Source organism: Pelobates fuscus, chromosome 6 (assembly GCF_036172605.1).
Source record: "Pelobates fuscus isolate aPelFus1 chromosome 6, aPelFus1.pri, whole genome shotgun sequence".
Taxonomy (NCBI): Eukaryota; Metazoa; Chordata; class Amphibia; order Anura; family Pelobatidae; genus Pelobates; species Pelobates fuscus.
The window spans coordinates 262,050,500-262,071,505 of NC_086322.1; the positions used below are offsets into that span (position 1 = coordinate 262,050,500).

The 21,006-nt window shown below is 38.8% G+C and overlaps 1 protein-coding gene across 1 annotated transcript in view; it reads right to left on the reverse strand.

The window, feature by feature from the left end:
- Positions 1 to 3,305: 3,305 nt before the first annotated feature.
- TMEM104 (transmembrane protein 104) overlaps positions 3,306 to 21,006 on the reverse strand; it is a 42,106-nt gene continuing 24,405 nt past the window's right edge. The window contains exons 2-10 of the mRNA XM_063459057.1: positions 19,837 to 19,923; positions 18,210 to 18,331; positions 18,002 to 18,083; positions 15,342 to 15,429; positions 13,534 to 13,614; positions 12,670 to 12,769; positions 12,420 to 12,522; positions 6,502 to 6,595; positions 3,306 to 5,138 (exon numbers count right to left, since the gene is read on the reverse strand). Coding sequence (XP_063315127.1) covers positions 4,378 to 5,138; positions 6,502 to 6,595; positions 12,420 to 12,522; positions 12,670 to 12,769; positions 13,534 to 13,614; positions 15,342 to 15,429; positions 18,002 to 18,083; positions 18,210 to 18,331; positions 19,837 to 19,881 — 1,476 coding nt within the window. The 5' untranslated portion in view covers positions 19,882 to 19,923 and the 3' untranslated portion in view covers positions 3,306 to 4,377. The remainder of the gene's footprint in view (positions 5,139 to 6,501; positions 6,596 to 12,419; positions 12,523 to 12,669; positions 12,770 to 13,533; positions 13,615 to 15,341; positions 15,430 to 18,001; positions 18,084 to 18,209; positions 18,332 to 19,836; positions 19,924 to 21,006) is intronic.

Sequence of the window (21,006 nt, forward strand, 5' to 3'; positions counted from 1 at the left end):
CTGCATTCATTATATACACACACTGTAAATAAATATTCAATTAATATAATTTTTTTAAGATCTAATTTTATTTAGAAATTTACCAGTAGCTGCTGTATTTCCCACCCTAGTCTTATACTCGAGCTTATATTCGGGTCGGCTTATATTCGAGTATATACGGTAAGCTTATATCTAATGGTACCTCCAACGAATGCAATATATACATACATACAGACTGCTGAGTACACACAGACATACCTCTAAATACACACACAAACAAACACAGAGACTGCTGAATACACACAGACTACTGAATACACACACACAGACTGGTAAATACACACAGACGGCTGAATACACAGACTGCAGTGAGGGGTGCTGTGTATATGTTTGTGTGTTGGGTGCTGTGTGTGACAGAGGCAATGTGTGTGAGTGGTGCTGTGTCTGTGTGTTTGTGAAAGAGGTGCTGTTGGTGGGTGGTGTTTGTGTGTTGCAGAGTGTGAGGGGTGCATGAAGCAAATGTTTTCTTGTTTATATTTTAATAAATATTAAATCTACATTAATAAAATCTGCATGTCTCCCCCAACTTTTTTTCTTACCTTCAGTGAAGGGGGGGGGAGGAAAGATCTCCTCCAGGTCCTTCCTCCTGCCTACTGGTCCTCCTGCAAGGGCCTTTGGGCCAGTGTGGGCGATCTGTGATATCCCGACTGGCCCAACAGCAGGGCCGGCAGGGGAGATCAAAGGATCTACCCTGTCGGCCTGGGTATGCTGGGCAGTAGGGTGATGCCCCCATGCATGTGGGGCCCCCGGGCAAGTTCCCAGCAGGCCCATGGGGAAAGACGGCCCTGTGTTAACCCTTTAAGGACACAACTTCAGAAGCTTGTCTTGCACTTAAAGGCACAAGAAATTTTGGCCGTTTGTGCTCAATCGTAATTTGCATATTTCTCGTTTATTGCACCAACACACCAACACATTATAAATACTGTTTTAAAGGGCAAAAAGGGCCTTAATTTGATGTGACCTATACATATATAATTTTCATTTATTATAAAAAAAAGAAAAAGAAAAAAAAATTAAAAAAAATTTTTTTTCAGTTTTGGCAATAACATGCACATAACTAGCTTAAGAAAAGTACTGTTACGGTTTGCTTTTACTGCAATAAAATACACATTTGTAACAGTGAGGTTTCAGGTACTGTTTTACACCTGAGACATCGCTGAATACAAATGTGTATTTTATTGCAGTAAAAGCAAACAGTATTATGACATTCACAGTTAAAATGTCATGCAGAACTAAAAAAATAACATTTCTTTATCTTTCACATTCATAGCTAAATGTTTGATGTTAAATGAAAGCCATATTTCTCCTGAATTAAATGATATATAATAAGTGTAATATGAAAGAGGTGAATTACGGTTGAACAGACATACGGTCAAATTCCAAGTTTTGTTTGCTTTTTATTTTAATCAAAATGTGTACATTTGGCTCTGTCCTTAAGGGGTTACATTTTTGTACAAACACTTTAGCAGTTTTATTTTGTAAACTTTATATATACTACTGTAATAAAAAAAAAATCACTAAATTATGCTTAGCTGTATTTCCTGAGTACAGAATGACATCGTTTGCATACCTTTGTCAGGATATTGTGAAAATACAGGATTGAAATTGTATCATCAAATTGAAGATGGGTCTTTGGTGCATTTTAGTAGCCCATATATTTCAATTACGACATATATGCAAGCTATTCGCAAAAGTGTACACCATGTGGACTCTCACATAATAGTTTACGCTTTATTAAGCTGCCATTTTCTGTAAAGTTTTGTGGAATTCTAAACCAATTCCTAAACACAAATTCAACTATGAATCTAATCATAAGAAACATAGAATGTGATGGCAGATAAGAACCGTTGGGTCCATCTAGTCTGCCCAATTTTCTAAATGCTTTAATTGGTCCCTGGTAGTTAGGATAGCCTAATGCCGACCCCACGCATGCTTAAACTGTGAGAAAGTGCTATTAGTGATCAGTAATGATGGTATAGCGTCACTGCGAGAAGGTGAGTGCTATAAGTGGTTGTGTGGATGGTATAGGCTCACTGCAAGAAGGTAAGTGCTATAAGTGATCGGTATGGATGGTATAGGGTCACTGTGAGAAGGTAACATAGAAACCTCACCCCAGTCCTTACACATACCCAAATCCTATGTCTAACCCCAATTATAACATTAATCTTAACCCAAGTAATAGTGTTAGAAGGATTCCCTATGCTGGTGTCCGCAGAGGAATTCCCTTGCCGAGTTCAGCAGAAGGATTCCCGTGCTGATTCTAATCCTAATCTGAAACAAAATCCCAGTACTAACATAACATAATCCCAATTCTAAACCTAATCTTAAACATAAATGTAATAATAAACCTAATACTTATTCTAAACCGAATCATAATTCTTCATTTTGAATCCTTAATTTAATTTTAATTCCAAAAGTTTATCCTCTGCTAATATCAGTAAAGGGATTCTAAATTAAAACAGAAAGTGATATGTTGCTCTCTTCTCATGGCTATTTTCAGTATTATAGACGCACTGGATACCGCCCTCACCAAATAATCCAGGTGCTCTGGAGCCAGGGCTGGCCAGCCTCTCTTCCAAGATTTGCAGAATAAATAACGGTTTAGGCAGCAATGTTTAGACCCTACCAGGTCTTTATCAAGCTTGCCCCAATAAAGCTGCTATTTTTGTTATTCCAGAGTGCCTGAACAGTTATTTATTCGGCTATTTTCAGTATGGCAGTCTCCTATCTCTAATACTGAAGACAGTATGCCCAATGCATTGCGATCAGTGCTGGGCAACAGAAAAAGCCCAGGACTGATCAGAATGGCATTGGGGCATGTAGGGTGTTCAGGCTCTGGAGGTCCCAAGCACCATATCTAGTAAGATAATGATTGTAGTTGAGCTTGATAAATTAAAGGGCTACAGGCAGTGCTGACTTTTAGCACTGTATGCAGCTCATCAAAAAGTCTGGGTCTACGGAAAATGGGTGCAGCTGATAAAGGCGAGCTCGAAGTATCAATGGGTATTTACATCCCCATTTAAATGCCTGTTTGCAGCACTCTCGTTTAGCTCACGCAAATAGAGCATCAGTCAGTCTGGGGCCACTAATTTTGGCCATACGTGACAAAGGGAAGCCCCAGGAATCAAAAGATTACCAGCAGGAAAACGGTCTGTTGGGAAAATACAGCATGACGGTGCCCTTGAATGAATGACAAGCATGACGGAAAATTTCAGCCATGCATCCTTATGGGGTTAAAGAAAACAGAGCATCACACAACAAAAAAAGTCAATACAAGTTATAGGTGTTTTATTCAAGGTGTAGTTTCAAGAGAAGTGACAGTTCCTCTTTAAAATAAAATATTTAGACAAAAAAAAAATGTGAAGCTCAGGATTCGTGGGGTAGAAAAATAAAATAATTTTAGCAATTTGATCCTTTTCAAAACACTTTGGTGGTTCAAACCAAATATTATGTAACAACAAGCATTGTACACAGTTTTCACTACACAAAAACATATCAGTCTAACATAGTGCATATTGTCAGAATGGTAAAAGGCAAAGTTGCCTCTTGTACAAAATTTAATCAAAGCTTGGAATAATGTAGTCATAAATCACCTCTGCTCTTGATGGGTGTTGGGAGCAGAAGAGGGTGGGGGGAATTTAATCAGGACTAGCAGCATCCGTAATCACGGTGTGCTGGATACATGCTGAGATAGGGATGGAGTATATGATTCCTATGGATGGAAAACACACAAAAAAAAAGAACCATACCAATGTCTTTTACTTTTATTCTGCTTGTTAATAATGTTAGTCTATAGCAGCAGGTCTTGTAGACCACCTCCTGGGCACAAAGAACGAGAAAGGCTTATGAACCGAAGCCAGGGCATGTGTTGGCATCCTCTTGATGAGTGCAACCGGCCACCTTGTTTCACAGAAAGAGGTATATGTGTGGTTCATTACGGAGGATGAACAAGTACTTGGACAAACCTCAGTCTTAGTTTGATATTTTTTTAAGACAGCATAAGTACAGGCAGTACCATCTTTGCAGTTTTCCCTCCATCTGATTAAAGAGCAAGGCACTGAGAGACAGGCATCACTTAAATATATATCACAGTCTGGAATTCAGAGTGAAGTTCATCATGTCAGCTGCTGTTATATTCCACTCTGAAAACACAACAGTAATTCCTACAGGGATGCAGTGTTCTGGGGAAGGGAAGGGGGTGGGTTTCGACAAAATATGAGGACCAGCCTCATAACTTGAAAAAGTGACATTGTGGCAGTGGAGGGCACGTTATTGTTCCATGGCCAGTTCTTACATCCTTCATGAGGTTCACACTTTTCGAGACAGGCTAGCTCCTGTTTACAGGTTGACATCAGTCAGAATAATATTGGCTGTGACGTAGATAAAACATGTCAGCGCCCAGAAAAGAACAAACCACACCCAGCATGATTGACGAAAGGGAGAAAGATGTTTATTGCCAAGTTCAGGTCCATAGACTAAGGCGGAATCCTTTCGGCTGCAGAATACCAGAAATGCCGGAATCACGTACTGAATGCCATTACCTGCGTATGCACCAGTGACACTAACTAGGATTTCAAGGTGGTTAGTACAAAATGCCACAATGATGGGAGGCACCAATGTTATAAGTGGAAAGACTATACGGTCAACAAGCCATGGGTAGGTTCCACCCTCACGATGGAAAAGAGTCTTCCAGTTGTTGCGTAGTGTAACGGCAATGATAGGGAAGTTGGTACTTATAGTGAATACTGGGAACAGACCAAGAAAATAGCCAATCACTGGCGGTACAAAGGGGCTACAGCTGCCGAAGTTGAGGGTGTACATATCCATTAAGGCTCCTGAACTGAAGCAGAAAATGGCCGTGAAGCATAGCAGGCTGTAGAATGAAAGAACCAAGATGTAGTCCACTAGTACAAGTCCTGTCAAATGCTTCTTTCTTGACACAGGAGTGATCAAGGAGGGCAGAGAATGTTGGCACATGAAGGAATAAACACAGACTCCAAACAGGTTACGAATCCCTGAGAACTGTGCAAGAGGTGGGTGGCCTGCCCCTTCACCTTCACCAATCCGTACCAACGCTACTACAATCATGATGATAAAAGCTGCAGTGGGGTAAAAAGGAATGGGTTAATTAGGATGACATGAAACAGAATTACAAAGCTCCCTTCCTATCTGTGGTCAAAATCTCCTATTACAAGACGTCACATGCAATGCTGACGGACAGTTGAGAGTTAAACATTTTGCATCTACGATTTATGACACTGTCGCAGAAAAGAACACAGTGGCAGTAAAACTGTGAAATCTCATTACTTGCTCCATAAATCAATACAAGGAGAAGCCCTTGACACCATCCTTCCCTATTCCCCTTGGTGTTACAAGGACAGAATCCAACTCGGCGAATGGGCAGTTCAGGTCAATATCTGCAGGGAGTAGAATTCTGTTATTAAAGTGACTTGGGAATGGTGGGGACTGGCAAACATCATCTGGTTTATGTAGCTTTCCTTTTCAATGTGCTTGACAAATGTTCAAGGCAAGCAAGCAGTCATATTTATATACACCAAGGGAAGGATTAGATTTATGCCTTTATCTACCCTCTGTGCCTCTTATCTTTGCACATGGTTATGAATTAAAAGGGGTCTAAAATGAATTTATTCTTGTTACATGCCAGTATATTTTTTTTCATGAGCATATTGTGCAGTATTAAAACGGTCAGTTGTTGTTTATTTAAAGATATAAAATCCATAGGGATATATTTTATGAAAGAATAGCCAAATAAAAATGAATTTAAACCCAATGCGAGTTGAGGACATGTCAGTTACTTGAAGGGGCAAACTAGGCAACATAACTACTACAGCTCTAAGTTACACAGTGTTAATTTGACATTATCGATATAAATGATATGATTTCACTCTAAGCAACATAACCACTATAGCAAGCTGTAGTGGCTATGTTGCTTTGACTGCCCCTTTAACAGAATTGTTACAGGTGATGATACTCACTTACCAACCGAGTTCCGTTCCTACGACTCGGTCGTAAAACGAGTTGGTTGGTGAGGATGTAGAGTCTCGAATGCCCTCGAAAGCAGGTCTATGTTCGGGGAATTTCTCCAAACAGAGAACAGCTTACTAGTGCAAGGAATCCCTCTTATCAATGTTTCGCAAAAACATAGACCAGCTCTCTAACGTGGGGTATCTTTTGAATCCCTGCGTTAAGAGTTGGTCGTAAGTCCGAGCCATCGTTACACAGGTAAATCATAAAGTGTGGGCAACCTGTATTTTATTCTGTGTGCAGTGACCACAGTTCCAGATAACAGGTCTTAGGAAAAAATCAATGTTTAATTGCAGCTTGTTAAACATATACATTTTTATATATACATTTTCCAAAAAATATGTGATAAAATAATTAATTACAGCAAAAATCAAAGCAAAAAAAAAACCTGAAACCTTTATATGACATCTCACTTACCAATCCATCTCATTAGAGAGGTCAGGATCTGGAGGTACTTTGTCTTCTGTACATTGAAAAAGGTAAAAGGACCAAGAAACACAGTGAAAACAACCTGAATAGAAAAAATAAATAAGATTGTAAGTTTCAGTTATATATTCAATAGATAATAAAACAAAGTGAAACATATATTTACATATGTACTGTCCTTTAAGGGACACTAAAGTCATCAGCACCATTACAGCTTAATGTGGTGGTTGTGGGGCATTTAGCCTGTCACTGCAGGGCCAACAGTGTAAACACTACCTTATCTGTGAAATGGCAGCTGCCTATGACCACCTCTAGAGGTTATCACTCCGACAGCACCTATAGGAACTTGGTTCGGTCCTGCAGAGATTGCATGGAGATGCCGAACGTTCCCCAAAAGGATGCTTAGACTTAATCCATGCCTGGCAATTTGCCTCCCAATGCTTCCCTGTGGGCACTTTTTTATAATCTATGAACAATGCTTAAAAATGAACCATTTTTTAATACAATATAGATGATACATTAAAAAAGTAATGCAAATAAATAAAATATAAAAAATACTTACCTTCAATGTTCTGGGAGATGCATAACCGAGACGAGCTGATTGCAGCTTTACGGTATCCCTCCCCCAGGAAGAGGCTCCATTGATTAGGAGTCTCTTCTGGTCCATGGTTTCTGATTTTATCTCATTAACACCTGTCTGGCAGATGTTTATGGGGTAAGCAGTTTATCTATCACGAACAGTTCCAAATGTCTTGTAACGGCTTTATAACCGATAGAAGCCATACTGCAGTTTCTTTCAATTGACAAACAGTCCAGTCCACAATGTTGTGAAACAGGTTGACTGCTGCCATCTGCCAAGCTGACCTTCCAGTGAGAAGGAAAAGAGAGAAGTATTTGATCCACTGCTAATTTTGAATGTTTGCCCAGTGACAAAGAAATTATCAGTCTATAATTTTAATGGTAGGTGTATTTTAACAGTGAGAGACATAATAAAAAAAAATAAAGAAAAATCCAGAAAAACACATGTCAAAAGTTATAAATTGATTTGCATGTCAATGAGTGAAATAAGTATTTGATCCCCTATCAATCAGCAAGATTTCTGGCTCTCAGGTGTCTTTTATCCAGGTAACAAGCTGAGATTAGGAACATTCTCTTAAAGGGAGTGCTCCTAATCTCAGCTAGTTACTTGTATAAAAGATACCTGTCCACAGAAGCAATCAATGTATAATGTTTTATAAAGATAATGTACTTTTATAGTACTTTATAGAAGGTAACATCAGCAAGAACTCTTCCACATATAAAGTACAGAGTGTTAAAACATGATCTGAAATAATAGGCAGGTTGTGCAATATTTACTATATAAAATATATAAAGTATATTTTGCACAACCTGCCTATTATATGAAGTATATGTCAAATATGGTACTAAAAGATGGAATGTAAGCAGGAGATGTTGTGCGTGGATTAATGTATGGCAATATTTCTTTATGTATGCAATACTTACATAAGATTTACCAACATAAGCCCACATCCAAAATGAAAATGTATTTTAAAAATGGAGTTTTAAAACTGAGCAATTTTAAACTCAACCTGGATAAATCGGAGGAGTTAAAGATCTCTGGTCTGATTGGTCTCAGGATCGGCTAAAATACATGGGGATCTGGATACCACGGGATTTACAGATGTTGATATCAATTTAACTTCCAACCACTCCTCAACTGCCTCCAGTCGGACATGAAGTCATGGCTAACACCCCACTTCTCCTGGACCGGGCGAATCAACTCCATAAAGATGAACGCCCTCCCTAGGATCCTCTACCTTTTCCAGAATATACCCTTGACTCTACCGGTCACTTTCTTCAAATCCCTAAACACAGCGGTAGTGCAATACGTCTGGAGAGGCCGGAGATCTAAACTTGGAGGGGGGTTGAGACTACCCCCATTTCAAACGTACTATAGAGCTACTCATCTGACCAGAATAGTGGAGTGGCATAAGACAGGGACCAGAAAGATCTGGTGCAGCCTCGAACGTGAGATGCCGGGGGACGAACAGCATCCGCGGTATAGCTATCCGAGGGGGAGACGAGATCCTTTATTGAACAGCCATTCATAGGTGCCACACTGACAGTATGGTATCAAATAAGGCACAAACTCTCTCTAACAACACCATGGGCCCTTATGTACCTGGTTTCGGGAAACCCAGCTTTCCCACCGGGCCTCGACAGACTAGCACTAGATTTCCTACGAGGAGGCTTGTATGTCCGACCCGTCTAACAATGGGACACTAAAACCACGCCAGAGCACCCACAGCTATGAAAACCTACAGATACCAGCGACTCTGTCACTTTACAGCCACTATAACTACCCAACTGCGGCTTGCCAGGCCTCTGACGCTGGTGGAAGATATGTGCAGCAGGACGGAACCTCTGTACTGGGATATATCTACGCTTTACCAACTGCTGAAGTCATCTGATAAGGTTCTGCCTCCTAGATTCCAATCGCTATGGGAAAAAGCACTCAACATGACATTCACAGATAAGGAGTTGGATAAGATGGCAACATTTACCTACCTCAGCTCACTCTGCGCAAACTACAAGGAAACAAACTAAGATTTTTACCCACTGGTATGATACACCACAGTAGTTCCACAAATTCTTCCTGGATGTGCCCGACATCTGCTGGAGGTGCGAGAATGGACCAGGGACTCTACTCCATATCTTGTGGGATTGCCCATATTGGAAAAAGGGTCACACAGCAATGCTGGAGGTGGCAGATGAGGGAGTCACCTGGCATCCAGCAGATGTCCTACTCAACTGCTCCATGCTCCCAGTCTCGAAGTTCAAGAGATCATTCTCGAGACACATGTTGACGACGGCACGCTCACAGATTCCCACGCTCTTGCGTCGGAAGGACCCCCAACATTCCAAGACTAACTCACGAAGGAGGAGGAAATACGCTAGATGGAGGAGGGGGTAGCAGTGGCCTGGGGTAGGCTGAACAAACATTAGGAAATCTGGAGGACGTGGATGCTGTACTTAAGCACACAAAATTAACCAGTATCATCTGGGCTACAGGAGATGGAAAACAGACTGTGTGGCCTTGAGGGGGCTGGGGGGCAGTCACACCAGGGCTGCGCACTCTTCCTTCTTCTATATTGCCTTCCTTACCTTTCTCAACAGCTTGCCCTCCATCTAACTTCTCCCCCTACTACGCTATCCAATCACATATCCTATTTTTCTATTTCATACTGCCCCTTAGTGCATGTATTACTAGCCGCAGTGCGGCACCCCAAACTCTACGTACTACCCTTCTCCTACACAGCCCCGCTACATCACAATACCACAGGTCTGCTGATGGCAGAGGGAGTTGGCTGATAAAGGGAAAACCCCCACTTGCATAGGGGCCAACTACTCAGTGGGCCAATGGCTACTATGATGTGTCACGGAAGGGCTGAGGCTGCGGAGGACTTGATGGAGATCCAAGCAGGTACCAACTTAGGGACGGCTTAACACGAGGCTTCACAGATTAGTTCTATAGAATGCACTGGAGGCATATTTGCCCTCCACTGGCCAACCACGCATAGATTCCGTGGTCCTGACATCCCCTGGCAGATGCGGATAGCTCTCCTGGGCTCCTTGTGGAGTCACTTTTTGACGCAACAAATCCTGACACACGACCAAGCTGCACACATTTCCTTCCTGCCAATCCAATTAGAAGAGGGTACCCACAATATGGTTTAGAAAATGTTGGAAATCTACTTTTTGTGATGTTAGAAAATGTATCACGGCTATCACTGTCTGAATGTTCCATATGTCTATTAACTCCTGATTGTTCTGCACAATCTCTGCTAAAAACGAGATTGTCAAAAAAAAAAAGGGAAAGAAGGGGAAGGAAAAAAAGAGAAAGGAAAAGGAGGTGACACAGAAAAAAAGGAAAGGAACTTTTCCAGCTACCAGTAAAAACCTTCTGTCCGATTTACCAAGCAAATGGTACAATGCAACCAGATGCAGACTCGGGTTCTTTAGCGAAACCCATTCGCACACTGTATGGATTGGAAAGATTGAAGTTATGTTTCTAACGATTAATGGCACTGTGCTCATTACATACTATTTTATTGGTCGACAATAGGCCAAGACATTTTCCTTGTGTTGTATGCATACCTGTAATCCTACTGTATGACCCTTATTTTCACTCTATTACTTGTAAATCCTGTGCTTTCAATAAAAACAAGATTGTAAAAAATAAATAAATAAATAAAAATGGAGCTTTAAACCAAATTTTCCAACAGACAATTGAAAAACTTTATTGGAGGGTATAACTGCTCAGTACTATTTTGTTTGTGTACCTTGCGCATCTCTTCTCTTATCAAAACAATTAAAGTGCATCTGCTGTAGATGATGTTACCATATCGCATCCCTCCTCCCCATTGTGACTTTTCAGGTGAAGGACACGGAATTAATAGATGCAGAACTCTAGTGCTGCAGTATTCTTGTGGATATTCCCCACATGATCACTGCAGTTTTTACTGAATACAGTACGTTTACATACTGCCCACCGCAGTATTGTAATGTATGCGGAAAAAACTCCATCAAGTTTAAAAGGACTCTACAGTCACCCACACCACTTAAGCTCAATGAACTGCAATGTTTTTGGAAACTGCAACGTTTAAATTGCTGGGTTAAGCCCACCTTTAGTGGCTATAAGTATGAATACAAGAGGACATTAAAAGGAAACTATAGTGCCAGGAAAACAAACTATTATGCTGGCACTCTAGTTTCCCCCTCCGTCAAGTCCCCCCCCCCCCCTCCTTCCTCCCCCCTCCCCCCATGGTGCAGAACGCATTGTCCCTCGGTGCTGGCTAAGGTCTGCCTTGACTCCTCCCCTGCAATGGCTGCGCTCGCATTAGGATTTCCCCATAGGAAACATTATTCAATGCGTTCCTATGGGGATTCTGGTGCTGCTAGAAGTCCTCATGCATGAGGATGTCCAGTGTCATTTAGGCAACCAAAAGTCGCCTCAGCACCCGGAAGTCCTTCTAGTGGCTGTCTGGTAGACAGCCACTAAAGGACGAGTTAACCATAGCAGATAGTTATTGCTGTTTATTCAAATCATTATAACGAATTCAGAAAAGAGAAGAGATATCTCAGCCCAATTCGTACTTGTGCATGCTTCATTTTCTATGACGAGACAGGGGTGATATGATAGAAACATTTAAATACATAAAGGGAATCAACACAGTAAAGGAGGAGACTATATTTAAAAAAAGAAAAACTACCACAAGAGGACATAGTCTTAAATTAGAGGGACAAAGGTTTAAAAATAATATCAGGAAGTATTACTTTACTGAGAGGGTAGTGGATGCATGGAATAGCCTTCCAGCTGAAGTGGTAGAGGTTAACACATTAACCCCGTAAGGACCAAACTTCTGGAATAAAAGGGAATCATGACATGTCACACATGTCATGTGTCCTTAAGGGGCTAAGCATGCATGGGATATGCATAACTATAAGATAAGGCCAGGGACTAATGAAAGTATTTTAAAAATTGGGCAGACTAGACGGGCCGAATGGTTCTTATCTGCCGTCACATTCTATGTTTCTATGTATAAATTGGATGAAATGTATACCATGCTGCGTGAACAGGGTATTGCGTCTCCCTTATTTACAGTTTCAAGTTCCAAAGCTGTGATGGTGCTTAGAGTGATCCTTTCCTTTATGACTCGCAACTGGCAAGTAATGCAGCTTAGAAAGTACATTGGATAACTAGCTATTCACTGTCCTTAAAAAATGTATACTAAATAGCAAGGAGAGAAAGCACAGTTAAATAAACACATAGCAAAAATGACAAAACTGCAAACTGAAATTGTAAAATGACGTGCCATCATTTAATAACTCACTGAGGTCCATCTTACCAGATAGATCCTGTAAGCATCGATCCGTCTGATACTTCCCCAGCATGGATCCGTGTCATTCCGCTCTCCCGCGTGAGTGCCACATGAACCGTTCACAGAAAAGCTGAGAAAATCAATAAAGTCACATACTGACCCTCCTTATCCAAGATTTTAAAACAGGATATTTGACAAAAGCGAGGACTGTGGAAAATATTGACCGAGGTACTACAATCTGGAACGTGGTGTTTTTCATCACACGTCCATTACTTACCACGTGACCTGCACCAAAGACAGAGGTACGGCTGTTGCGTATATAGCCAAATCGCCATAAAGATATATAATGATGCATAAATAAAATAGGTTTACCCCAACTGCAAGGAAAAGGGAAAAAATGTCAGAGTAATGAAATAATGTTCTGGATGGCAAGTCTATACAAAATACAAGTTATCCATAACAAGAAAGATGGCAACTAAGCAAATGTTTATTTTGCAGTTTAAGATAGGGAGTGAACACTCGTATGTTATACCAGTATCAGCACAAAGAAAGATCTGCAATTAAATATAAAAATTGTAATCTAAGGTCTAAGCTCCGTGGATACACTGTTGACAGTTTGTATGGACCTTGTTGTGTATAGAATGCAGAAGATACTGATCATTGCAACTCGTCCTTGTAGACGAGTTGCATTTCAGGATAAAACTTACCAGGAACGGTTAAAGGAATTTAACATGTATAGCTTGGAGGAAAGACGAGACAGGGGGGATATGATAGAAACATTTAAATACATAAAGGGAATAAACACAGTAAAGGAGGAGACTATATTTAAAAGAAGAAAAACTACCACAACAAGAGGAGGGCAAACGTTTAAACATAATATCAGGAAGTATTACTTTACCGAGAGGGTAGTGGATGCATGGAATAGCCTTCCAGCTGAAGTGGTAGAGGTTAACACAGTAAAGGAGTTTAAGCATGCGTGGGATAGGCATAAGGCAATCCTAACTATAAGATAAGGACAGGGACTAATGAAAGTATTAAAAAAAAAATTGGGCAGACTAGATGGGCCAAATGGTTTTTATCTGCCGTCACATTCTATGTTTCTATGTAGACATATTTGTGTTGGTTTCTACTTAATTCATACCTTTATTGAAGAACATAGACGCCATTTGTCCCATTTCAACTCTCTCTGCTATTTCAAATGGATCTGATAAACCCCGATGTTCTGAAATATGTCAAAACAGATCATGATAACTAAACCAATACATTTTTATAGATGTGGAGAAATGGCATCAAACATTTGCAATCCCACTCCCCAATAGTGAATAAAATAAATCATGTAAACCTACACTAATGAGTGGCCTTTTAGTGCTGACATTTGGTTCCTAAAACTTGGTATAATGTGACAGTCACAATGGTGTCACATTTTTTCGATATACCACATTGTTCATAACAACAATAGGATCTAGTTACTTAAAGGGTTACTTCCAATTACCGTAACCACGTCAGTCTTTTGAAGTGGTCATGAAGTTTGGAGTTTGCATAGATGGGGGGCATAAGGGATGTTAACATCCCCTATACCAATATGGGACTCTTATCAAGAGGTTTTTTTAAAAAAACATTTCTTTAAATGGACATTAAAGACGATAAATGTACTTGAAATGCACATTTATTTGTGGTTTTATTTTAAGCGGCCGACCCATTTATTGGGTTTGGCTGCCTGAATTTCAGCTGTCATTAAATTAATTTTATTTAATTATAGTAGACAGAAAGAGTCTATAAATGCTTTTAGCATATAGAATGAAATCGAGGCAATAGTTAGTCACTACTTTGTCTAGTCTGTTTGTTGTCTCTCGGTCTCAGCTGCGTATTGAATAAAGCAGCATGATTAAATATGACAAGGGAACAGAAGAAAGCAGCCACAACAGCCTAACATTATACCCCAAGGACAAGCAACAGTATTTAATACAACGTGGGGGAGGTTCCTAGAGCAGGGATAGGCAACCTTCAGCACTCCAGATGTTGTGGACTACAATCCCCATAATGCTCTTACATCCATAATGCTGGCAAAGCATCATGGGAGGTGTAGTCCAAAACATCTGGAGTACCGAAGGTTGCCTAGGCCTGTCCTAGAGTAATGGTGGCTTGTCCTACTTGCGGTGGGTGTGTCTGGGCTATCCACAGAAGTACAAAAAAAAAAGGTATTCTTTTATTTATCTTTAGAGAAAGTTTTGTTAATTAACACTTTTTTTTAAAATTTGTTTTTTAATAAATACGTGGAATGCTCTCCCCAAAGAGGGTATCATCAGATATATATATTTCGTGTGTTTTTTTTGTTTTTGTTTTTTTAAATAAAAGAATATTTAATTATTATAGTTCTAGTATATTTAATTATTCTAGGTTTAGTATATTTAATTATTGTAGGTCTAGTATATTTAATTATTCTAGGTCTAGTATATTTAATTATTCTAGGTCTAGTATATTTAATTATTCTAGGTCTAGTATATTTTTTAATCCAAGGAGAAATCTGAATGCTAATATTACACACTTTTTTCCAATTACCGAAAATAAACAGCTCTATTGTATTATACAGTTTTACAGGGGTGTAAGATCCAAAAATAGGCAAAAAGTCAGTAAAAATATACATCATGATTTTGCAGTGGAAGGGATCTATTGTGATTTCGCTACAGTATTTGATATGGTTCCTATGTCAGTTAAAAGCAATTGGATTGGAATTTTTATTTATATTTTGGATTGCACATTGGCTTAAAGATAAAGTGCAGTAGTTGCTAATGGGAATTTTTCAAGATGGGCACAGGGTAGTATTAAGTAGATTTACTTTCTCTCTTTTGTAACAAACTGGCCAACAGCATGAAAAAATGTGTTTGAAAGTTGAACTCAACTGATGTCTGTCTATTTTCAACCTACATTACCATGTAACGATATACTCACGGACAGAAAGAATGGGTTGAATCTCTGATCGGTCGTACCCAGATGAAGTCGGAGCATCATTATCTGACCCGTCTGAAAGGTCAGCATCCTGTGAAAGTGGATAAAGGAAGGGACACAGAAGAGAAGATAAAATAGCATGTCCACATATATTTGGAACAGACTATTCATATAGGCTGAGAGTCTTCTGGTGTACAGGAGGTTTAAACTTTCGTTAACCACCATGAATTTGATCTATTACTTTCCAGCTCCAAGCAATACGTTCTATATACCTCCACCCACCCTACCGTGTCACTGTCCACCGTGTGATTGAAACTTTTAACAAGTTCTTTAAAAGTTTAACCCCTTAACGCCGTTACGACGTGCTATGCCGTCACGGATTAAGTGGGCTTTAAAGCCGTTGTGACGGCATAGCACGCCGTAACGGCTGGAGCGCCCGGTATACTCACCTTCCCGGCGCTCCGTTTCAGGAGGACTGTCTCACAGCCCAGGCAGCCCTCCCACGGCAAATCAGGCCCCCAGGGGCCATGTGATCGCTCTCAAAGAGCGATCACATGGCCCCCTATAGCTGGCTGTGGATCTGCCAGCAGGGGGACTGTCTAAAATATTAGACAGTCCCCCTGCTGGTAGGAGGTGTAAAAAAAAAATATTAGACAGGTTATAAAATAAATTAAATGCATTTTTATATATATAATATATGTATATATATTATATATATAATATATATGTATATTATATATATTTAACGTCATACAAAGTGTATTTTAATACTAATATAAGTATATATATATTAGTATTAAAATACACTTAGAATGACGTTACATATATATAATATACATATATTATATATATAATAGATATATACACATATATTATATATATATATATAAATACGTATAATTACAATAATAAATAAATAAAATAATACAATTAATAAATAAAATATTGAAACAAAATTTTATATAAATTATATATACATATGTAATTTCATTCTAACTGTATTTTGTTATTAATATATATATATATATATAGGTAACAAAATACACTTAGAATGACATTCTATATATATCTATCTATATATAAAATGCAAATAACCGCAAATATATATATATAGATAAATACATATAATTACATAAAAGATTACATTAGTATACATGTAGAATTTAAATACATATAAATGCATATATATTAAAATTCTACGTGTATATTTAAGTAATATTTTAACATAATTAGGTGATTTGATTAATTAAAATTTGATTGACATACCTGACAACATAGGGAGAAAGTGCTGAGAATTTAATTCGCATGCACTATATTTGACCCTGTAACTCTCCAAGACAACATAAAACCTGTACATGGGGGTTACTGTTTTACTCGGGAGACTTCGCTGAACTCAAATATTAGTGTTTCAAATTGGTAAATTGTATTACAACGATTATATTTTAAGTAAAAGTGACATTTTTTGCATTTTTTACAAACGAACGGCACTTTTATGGACTATATTATTGTTGTAATATGTTTTACTGTTATAAAACACTAATATTTGTGTTTAGTGAAGTCTCCCGAGAATAACAGTACCCCCCATGTACAGATTTCATGGTGTTTTGGAAAGTTAGAGAGTCACATATAAGGCTTGCATTTCATTTTTTTGACATTGAAATTTGCCAGATTGGTTATGTTGCCTTTGAGAGCGTATGGTAGCCCAGGAATGAGAATTACCCCCATGATGGCATACCATTTGCAAAAGTAGACAACCCAATGTATTGCAAGTGGGGTATGTCCAGTCTTTCTTAGTAGCCACTTAGTCACAAACACTGGCCAAATATTCGTTTTTTGCTTTTTTAACACAAAAACAAATATGAACGCTAACTTTGGCCAGTGTTTGTGACTAAGTGGCTACTAAAAAAGACTAAACATACCCCACTTTCAATACCTTTGGTTGTCTACTTTTTCAAATGGTATGCCATTATGGGGATAATTCTCATTGCTGGGCTACCACACCGTCTCAAAGGTAACATTACCAATCTGGCAAATTTCTATTTGAAAACGGAACGTTCTATATTTGACCCTGTAACTTTCCAAAACACCATAAAACCTGTTAATGGGGGGTACTGTTGTACTCGTGAGACATCGCTGATTACAAATATGTGCATTTTTGTGCAGTAAAACCTAACAGTGTTATGACATTCACAGCTAAAATGTAAGACGGAAATACAAATTTAAAAAAAAATCTTATTTTCTCACATTTTTTAAAAATTTTTATTCATAATGAATTATGTTCCATATATGAATAGTTAATGATAAATTAAAGCCCTGTTTCTCCTGAACAAAATGATATATAATAAGTGTGGGTGCATATAATATGAAATAGGGGAACTACGGGTGAACAGACATATAGCGCAAATTCCAGTTTTTGTTTACGTTTTGTTTTGATCAGAACGTGCACTATTGACTCCGTCCTGAAGGGGTTAATAACTATTATGTTTATACATATTTGCATTTACTTATGCAAAACCTTTGGGGCTCTCTCTGTGTAGAGAACGCTTTTAGCCATTTATTTTAGTCAATTTTGGGGGTACAGTTGTCTATAGGCTTTGCCAGGATCAGTGGATGAACCTTGATTTATAGGGGATCCATATATTAGTCATTTAAACAGAACTTACCTCCTCTTTTTCACGTTTCTTCCAGCGTAGCTGAGCATTGGCTGCGGCCATTGCTTCCACTACAAATGTTGTTGTTACATAACTAGAAAAAAGCCAAGCCAGAAAGAATATCAAATAAAAAGAAACCAAATGAAACCAACATGGAAATACATGCAAAATTAATGTATGTGCATAATGATCTTAAATGACAAAAATCTTGCTCGCTCACCTCATAAACGCCAAAAATATGAGGAGAATAAGACTAATTAACCATCCGGCTTGTGCAAAGGCCTTGGGCATAGTGAGGGCACCTGTGCCAACTATCAGATTGAACATATACACAAGACCAACCTGCATGGGGAACAGACAGAAAAAAACAATTATGAACACAATCTGCAATCAGAATGCACACGTGTTGCATAGCTCAGCTCTGGTGTTCCGTGTCTCCCCACATTATGTTTAGCCACAAGTGGTCACAAGACACGAGATCTTCGTTTCAACACTTCCTGCTCGCAATGCTGCTTCAGCAAACATAAAAATCTGAGTCAGGTAAAATGTTATTGTGTCGTCGGGAACTTACTTCTGTGTAGACCAGCTAGGCTATTCTTAAGCACAGAGAGCTGAAGTGGCACTTACATTGAATCTATTATGATACAAGATCATGAATTTGCATAATTTATAATGCTGGGATCTTTGCAAATTATTCAAAGGTCCCAGACAGTGACAGAGCCGCTGGGGGTCAGGTAGCCATGGGGTGTACATTTTGGAAGCTGCCATCCTCTTCTGTCTGCTCCTCTTCGACGGTTAGTGCTTCAGCTTCCAGCAGCCAACGTCAGCAATGTACTCTCACATATGTTCAAAAGTATAGCATTGAGGTGTATGTAAGATCCCGTGAGATTTTCTCAAGTTTTGTCAAGTATGAAAATACGGAGACAAAGCAGTCCCTACTTTGCCTCAGTAATATCTTGACTGGGTTGGAATTTCAGTGAAATTACGACATAGTCAATGTGAGTATATGAGTTTGATCTCATTGTTATGAAATACTCATTTTTGATAAGGGGATGAGCCGCTTTAAGATAATTGGGGCTGGCTCTTCCACTGACTGTACAGTAGAAAACTGTATAGCAGATCTGACCTCAATTTTAATGTATCATGAAAACTAAGAATGAAGCAGTTTGCAATGCGTAAGGTACTAGAAACAACAGTATTCATTCTTTTATCGTCCGTGTTCTTTTTAGAATGAAATAATATCAGTCTCATGAAGGCTGTAGCTGTATGAGTAAAAGTTATAAAGGAGCACGCACAGTCTCCGAGCATGGTACATTACACATAAGACTCAAATAACCTGTTTGGAAACATAGGCGAGTTGGCGAATCGTTCCCAGTTCAGCTATTTTGGCCCTAATGAAGAAACATTAGGTAGGTATAGGTCTTCCAAAAAAACAGAATCCAAGATCAGACAAACACATTCACTTATATCAAGACTGATTGGCATGTCACATCAATGCATATTTAATGATAAAAAGGATATTTTAGTCTGCCTTAACTATAAGACTATATTTGACATATGCTCATTAAGATCAGTGATACACACATGGAATGAGATATAGGCTTAATTATGGTATTTAAGAAGAACAGAATACATTATTAGGAAGCTATGCATGATAAATGATGTTAATTACACAATACATTCTGCGAAACAACATCACATCAGATGATTAATTAGCAGCAGCAGGTTCTATGGCAGGAATGAAATTGGATTAGTGTAAATGAAATAGTGATCACAGTCCTCACAAAAATATGTAGATATACCAGTCTAACAATTTCAGGCAGGTAAAGAATATTTGTACTACTTACAAATGGAGAATATTGCTCTCCTGCTTCTGTAATGTCCCCAGCCATGGTTCAGGGGAGGCAAGGTGTTAAGGAGTAAAATAGTTGACCCTGAAAAAGAATTAGAAACAGCTTTTTAAATATAGTAGGAGTCGGAGAGGTATGGAACAAGTGAACATCTACTACGGGAAGTTTAGCCTGGTGTATCACACATGCTTGCAATAAGGCAGCATTTACTATACTTACTGTAGGGAGTTCTCATAAAATCAATCCCCATTTTTGGCATCTGAAGCAACATGGCAATGGTCATACATTTAATGTACAGATATTTTCCTTTGTGGAATGTAGTAGATGAAAGAAATCTGCATGTAATAGTAAATGCTATACACATATTTGGACAGAGAAGTTAGACCTTCACGCTATGACTTGTCAAGTTGCGGATATGGGCTTCAGAATCCAATGCATTTTGTCATTCAAAAGTAGTTTGACAAAAAAAAAATACAATAGTGCTTGGATTGTCCGTTTAATGCATGTTTTAATGTTGTAGAATTATGTGGTTTACACAAAACATCTAATATTCAGACCTCCTAGAAGTGAAGTTTCCAAGACGGACTCAGTGGACGACATGGGAGAAAGGCTGCAAGTCTTTTCTTACCAGATATCTCCCATTTTTCTTAATTAAAGTAATACGCTAAGCACCTAACCAACGCTAAATGAATTCGTTTCTGTGTATAGATCAAGCCCCAGGCAGTTTTATTGCTCAAATATCTGCCATTTACGAATTAAATCACTTTTGTTTCTGTTTATGCAGCCATATCCACACTTCCCATGGCAGTGACTCACTCATGAAAAATTGTTTAGTTTTCAATAAGATGTGACAGCATAGTGTGTTTACTTTTAAAGTTTTTATTTCTGGTTCTGTTAATTGAACTTTAAACACACAGGAGGCTACTGCAGGCTTTTAATGGAGCAGGGGACACAAAATTCTAAATTACATAGACTGTGCAATAAAGGAAGTTTAAACATTAGATCTTGCTTTACAGGAAATGTGTAAGGAGGCTGTGTAGGTCACATAAAGGGGAGGGGCTGAACAAAAAGCAGAGAATTGAGCAGTTAGACTGCAGGGGCATGATCTATACATCAAAACTGCTTCATTAAACTAAATGTGTGTTGGTGCTTATGGTGTCCCTTTAA